The sequence below is a fragment of the Myotis davidii genome, unplaced genomic scaffold (genome assembly GCF_000327345.1).
Source record: "Myotis davidii unplaced genomic scaffold, ASM32734v1 scaffold187, whole genome shotgun sequence".
NCBI classification, from domain to species: domain Eukaryota; kingdom Metazoa; phylum Chordata; class Mammalia; order Chiroptera; family Vespertilionidae; genus Myotis; species Myotis davidii.
In genome coordinates this window covers 3,549,134-3,555,828 of record NW_006383018.1, presented here as the reverse complement: position 1 = coordinate 3,555,828, position 6,695 = coordinate 3,549,134, and the positions used below count along the sequence as shown (strand labels likewise).

The following is a 6,695-nucleotide window of genomic DNA, read 5'->3' as shown; positions in this document are numbered from 1 at the left end:
CCCCCTTTTCCCTGCCCCCCAGCTCTTAGCTCCCCCCTGGGTTTCTGATCACTGTCAGTGGCAGGGGGCTTCTTCCTGCTTTCCCTTTCGCCTCCCTGCACTGTGCCTACATATGCAAATTAACCGCCATCTTGTTGGCAGTTAACTGCCAATTTTAGTTGGCAGTTAACTGTCAATCTTAGTTGGCAGTTAACTGCCAATCTTAGTTGGCAGTTAATTTGCATATAGCCCTGATTAGCCAATGAAAAGGGTATTGGTCGTACGCCAATTACCATTTTTGTCTTTTATTACATATGATGGTTATGTAGATGACTGGATATTTACCATTGCAAAAAAAGACCACACAAACTGGGCTTTAAACAAGAAAAAAATTTAACATAAAATCCATATAACTTTTTAATTAAAAAAATACACCTTACCTCTCGTTTGTCTAATGCAGCATACTCAGCTTCTATTTCTTCAGCTTCGGGATCTCGTGAGAATACCATTTGCGATTCCAGATTAAGGGCCAAATCTTTGTGGTGTTGCTTTTCAGCACAATCACAAGGAGTATCTTTATTCTCATTCTCAGCAAACAAGTCTCCTCCATGTTTTACTAAAATCTAAAAAAGATTTTTTTCAAAAATTTGCAATGATAGATTTAAGTAAGTTATTGTCATGTTAAAAATATAAAACCTTTAATAAATGAAACACAACAAAAATGCAGTATTAGTTCATGAAATGACAATAAAAGTTATTTAGGTATTAGTTGCTTCTGATTTTAAGATTGGCAATTCTTATTTATTAGTATTAAGATTATTTCCTTTTGGTTAAAAATAAAAGCTACAACACCACCAATTTCTTAAACTTTAAAAATAAAGTCCTTTTTGAAAATTAATTTTCAGAGAGAGAGAATGAGAGAGAAAAGAAATATCCATTTGTTCTTCCACTTATTTATCCATTCACTGGTTGATTCTTCTATGTGCCCTGACAGGAGATCAAACCTGCAACCTTGGTGTATGGAGACAACACTCTAACCAACTGAGCTACCTGGCCAGAGCTTAAAAAGAAATTCTTAAGCATTCTGTCCAATTCAAAAATAAAGTTTTAGTTATCAATAAAACAATTTATAGTTATTCAATGCTTTCACTTTTATAAATTTCTAGGAATCATTCTTAAACAAGAAGGATACCAGCGATACTGTTACTTTAACCACAAATACCTGGATTTCCTGACATAGTGAACAAAAATTTTCATTTGTATCATTCCTTATTCAGTCAAACACTGAAATGAAATTAGGATAAGCGAGTCACTGAAGCAAAACCATTTTCAATATTCCTCAAAATAAGTGATAAAGGCTTCTGGTCAAGATAGCAACATAGGTGACTGTGGTACACATGCCCTCTCACAATCACCTCAAAATTACAACTAAATAATTATCATTGAGAACAACCTGAAATCTAATGGAATAACTATGGATGTAAAGAAGAAGCCACATCCATACTGGTAGGAGGGGCAGGCTGGTCCCATACCCACATGTAGCAGATAAAAGTTGGGAGGGATATCTTAGTAATAGAGGTTCCCCTGAGGAGTGAAGGGTTGCAGCTCCACACCAAGCGCTCTAGCCCAGGATTCCTATGCCAGAAAGAGAAAAATCCATAACTTCTGGCTGTAAAAACAAGTGGGGATTGAGGCTCAGGCTGCTCAAGTCCCAGCAGTTCTCTTAAAGGGCCCATGCATGGACTTGGACTTATTCCCTAGGGCAGTGGTCGGCAAGCTCATTAGTCAGCAGAGCCAAATATCAACAGTACAACGATTGAAATTTCTTTTGAGAGCCAAATTTTTTAAACTTAAACTATATAGGTAGGTATATTGTTATTAACTTAATTAGGGTACTCCTAAGCTGGCCTTTGCTAAAAACGTCCTCAATCTGATTGAGGTACATTTGCTGAGGTCGACCCCTTCCAACTCTCCCATCCACACTCGTCTTGTATACTTGTTTCGTCTATCTCAGTGGTCGGCAAACTCATTAGTCAACAGAGCCAAATATCAAGAGTACTTCTTCAAAATAGACTCGCACGCTTCATTGCTGTCCTGGTTGCAAGCCTCATAGTGTCCTTTAGAGTTTAGGAGGTGTATTGCCTGTGGGGAAAGAATAGAGGGAGGGGAGAGGTGCTGGAGTGCTCCTGGGATGGAGAGCTTGAACCACTGCCTAAATGATTTATATGGCCCTTAGCATTATAATATTCTGGAGGCAATATCTTTCTTGATTAAAAATTAGAAAACTGAGTCCCAGATAGGCAGAGTTACTCCACTGCTGAGCTGGGACCACAAATTCTGTATTCTTTTCAGTTTTGAAATTCCAGGTATTAAAAATACAATATAATTAGGTAAAACTCTTCAGTCTGACCTATGAATGGTTTTTATGGCTTTTCAATGAAGTGTGAAATGCTCTGATAGCTGCCAAAGTGTCAAACAGGCTCTGTGGCTGGGAAGGAAAAAGTGTGACTTAGCATCTTTGGTTTTCTAGTGACCTCTATTTGATCTGACAAACAGCTACAATTAGAGCTGTGAATAAACAAGTAGAACAGAAGTGCACAAGAAATACCTAAGATAATACTCATTTTAAAAAGATGCTTTTAAGCCCTATAAAAAAACAACAATCTCTGTCATATCAACCATTTATTGAATCACTATGGCATGTGAAGCACTAATATAAATAAAATGAGGTCTAGGGAGTCTGCCAAAAGGAGAAAAGTCACTGGATTTTAATTGGGCCATGCTAATAGACCTAACCACCATTCCTCTCCAAAGTCCATCTCTATTGCAAAGCAGAAAAATAAAAACTCTCAACAACTAAGAAAAAAGTGTACTATTTACTGTATTAACATCTTGGAAGATGTGTTTTAAAGGAGTTCCATTTTGTATAATCTTAAAGCATACAGCACTTGTACATATTGATAATGTTATTTCATCTATTTAAAATAAGCTTCTGAAGCGTGCAGTCCTGCTCTCCTTTCCCAGTTCTTTGCATAATGCAAGGATCCACTGCAAATTAAGGCCCGTGGGCCAAACACAGCCTGTTGCTTGTTTCTGTATAGACCAAGAACTAAAAACTGTTTTTACATTTTAAGTGGTTAAAAAAATAAGAAGAATATTTAATACTATGTGAAAAATATAAGAAATTTATGTGGGAGTGTGCATAAACAATGTTCTTCTGAACACTGCCGGGCCTATTTGTTACTGTATAGTTTATGTTTCCTTTTCAGCTGCAAGGGCAGAGTTGAGCAATTGCCTAAAATATTTGCTATCTGGACTTTCACAGAAAAAAAGTTTGCTGATCCTCAGAACAATTCTTTGAACTATAAAAAAAAATTAGAATTAGAAGGGCTTTATTTATAGTTTGTCCTTAATAAATGTTTAACATATAAGCATTTCCAATTTTGACACCAATACAGTCCACTATTATTTACATTACTTTTATCTCATAAATAATTTTGAATGATTACTATTTTTGAAACTCCAGATTTTCCTACTTAAGGAAGTTGTGAAAAATATCCCAAAGCGAAGGTTTAATATAAGCACCTGGTGTTAGAAAGAGTGGACAACAGAAACAAAAAGGAAGGGCTGGCAAAAAGAGACAAGAAAGAGCTCTATTCTGCAAACAAGCAGCATGAGCTCGATGCATACAAAACCATAAAAAAACCCTAAAATAAAAAACAAAACAAAAAATCAGTCCAAGGTAAATCCAGGTATCAAGAGATAATGGTAGTAGCATCGTTAACAGAAACAAGGCAATCAAGAAGGGAAACAAGTGGCTAAAGAAGACTGAGTACAGTTTTGGTAATGTTGAATTTGAGAGACCTGAAAAATTCATATGGTGAAGTCAATTAGGTAGGAAGCAATATAGCATCAAAGATTTCAGGGCTGGAAATTCCATTGCAATATTGTACATATAACCACTGATAAGTTCCCCAAACTCTATGATTGAGAGGCTCCTACATTGTGTGTGTGTGTGTGTGTGTGTGTGTGTGTGTGTGTGTGTGTGTGTACACACACCTTAAGCTTATTATGAAACACAATTATTATAGGGAGAAGGAGAAGTTTTAAAGTAAATATTTCATTTCTCTGGCTCTAAATGAGCCATAGGAAAACATTTAAACTGTTAAATGCACATGTGAAACTGCCAACTGACAACTTTATCAACTTCGTTCTTACGTAAACATACAGAGAGCAAAATACTTAAATAACTAGAGAAGATATATTTCCATAGATATAAGTGCTTTAAGAGTTAAAAAACAAAACAAAACAAAAAACAGCTTGACCTTAGCCATGGAATAAAATAATCAATTTAGCCTTAAAGGCTTAGATTCTGAAATGGGATATATTTTATTACAATCATAAATTAACAGAAAATTAGTGCTAAATGGGGACTTTGAAGAATATATTTTTATTGATTTCAGAGAGGAAGAAAGGAGAGAGAAATAGAAACATCAATGATGAGAGAATCATTGATCAGCTGCCTCTTGTATGCCCCCTACTGGAGACTGAGCCTGCAATCCTTGACGGGAATCAAACCCAGGATCCTTCAGTCCATAGGTCAATGTTCTATCCACTGAGTCACAGTGACTAGGGCTAAATGGGGACTTTTGAGGTAATTGTGATGGTTTCGTCTTGGATGGTTGGGAATGATAATCGCAAAGAGGTAGAGTGACTCACTCAAGGTCCTACAGATAGTCACTGTGAGGACCAAGACAGTAATAAATACCTGATAATACTCTGTCACTTAAGCCAAACCCTTTATATCATGCTTGGTACCAATGAGCATTATGAAGATTAGAAAAACATTATATACAAATGTTATTAAAATTGTTATTCTTTTTTTAAAAATATATATTTTATTGATTTTATTTTACAGAGAGGAAGGGAGAGGGATAGTTAGAAACATCGATCAGCTGCCTCCTGCACACCTCCCACTGGGGATGTGCCCACAACCAAGGTACATGCCCTTGACTGGAATCGAAACTGGGACCTTTCAGTCTGCAGGCCGACACTCTATCCACTGCGTCAAACCGGTTAGGGCTATAATTGTTATTCTTATGACTAAAGGGCTAAAAACAATGATGCAAATAAGTAGTTTGGGGGGTGGGGAGAAACCCACATTTAAATCACCTATGATAGTAAACTTTATAAGAGAAGTCTAAGCCTTTCCTGTTCACTAAAGGAGTAGGACATGAAATAAAGATACATAACCACTAATACTTTAAGAAGTACACTAACATAGGTTTTTAAAAATGCATGTATTCTATGCACTAGCATTAAAAAACACAGCAAGACCTCTGGGAATTAGTTAATGTATACTTCCCCAGGAAAATCTTCTATTTAACTTAATAGTAAGCATTACCAAAGTCATTCGGGGCGCAAGGCTGGGCTAGTGTACAGTCCAGTATCTATAATAATAAAAGCATAATATGCTAATTAGACCGGAAGACCTTCTGGACGAAGCTGAGGCTGCAAGGGAAGCCCGGGTCCTGGGCGCCAGAGGGAAGCCAGTGTCGGCAGCTGGGGGAAGGAAGGCCTACTCTTGAACGAATTTCATGTATCGGACCTGTAGTATACTATAAGAGATTTAAGATAGTGCTATATGGGTAAAACAATATGCTGAAATTTGCCGATGAAAACTAGGATAAATGTAACCAAGGTATTTATAGGGCTCTATTTGGGATGTTTTACATTAAGTCTAAGAGATCCTTTGAATATATAGAAAAATAAAAAGTCATCAAATGGTGTGGTTTATGTAATCTGATATACTGATAAATCAAACAGTTAAAACATATACAGACATTCACATGAAGCAAATCATCAGGCCTGTCAGATAGTTTAGAATAAAACCTGGCACAAATTTCATTCACTGAGGAAAAATAATGCTGGTAAAAACACTATATTCTCTTCTTTTGAACAATTTGATAAGAATGTCATTGCAAACATATTATAAAATCAATGATTACTAAAGCAATGTTTATAGAATTTTTGGCAGTAAGATATTAAGACAGCATTCAAGGAACAGCAGCCTCCTGATCACCACACCCTCTGTCTGAGAAACAGCAGCTGTGTGTGAAGCCTCCCCCCACCAGCCAGAGGAGCCACCACAATGGTGAACAGCACCCACCACAGGAGCTGCTGCCAACTGAGGAGCAGCTGCTACCACAACTGCCTGAGGAGCAACCACAGCCTGAGGAGCCACTGCCACCCAGGGAGGAGCCACTGAACGACTCAACATCTAGATATGCCGGTGAGAGCAAACATGGGTAGACAAAGAAACCCCCAAAGGAAAGAAAAGGAGGACTCGCCAGAAAAGCAGCTAAGTGAAACTGAGGCATGCAGCATGACAGAAAAAGAATTCAGATTAAGGGTCCTAGAATGCATAAACCAGATGGAGGAAAAAATAAACAACTTATGAAAGAAGCAAGAAGAAACAGATAAAAAAAATCAATAAAATATGTAAGAACCAAGAAGACATGAGGAGTGACATAGCTGCAATAAAAAACACTATTGAAAGTTTCAACAGTAGACTAGGAGAAGCGGAGGACCAAATTAGCAAATTAGAAGACAGGGAAACAAAACACACCCAAACTGAACAGCAATTGGAGAAAAAAATTAAAAGATAGGAGGAGAGCCTAAGGGAGCTATGGGACAACATGAAACGAAACAACATA

General features: G+C 37.1%; 1 protein-coding gene across 2 annotated transcripts in view; it reads right to left on the bottom strand.

The window, feature by feature from the left end:
* ANKIB1 (ankyrin repeat and IBR domain containing 1) overlaps positions 1-6,695 on the bottom strand; it is an 83,773-nt gene that overhangs the window by 70,747 nt on the left and 6,331 nt on the right. For both annotated transcript variants that reach the window (XM_006779202.2, XM_006779201.1), the window contains exon 3: positions 420-602. In XM_006779202.2, the coding sequence (XP_006779265.1) occupies positions 420-602 (183 nt within the window). The remainder of the gene's footprint in view (positions 1-419; positions 603-6,695) is intronic.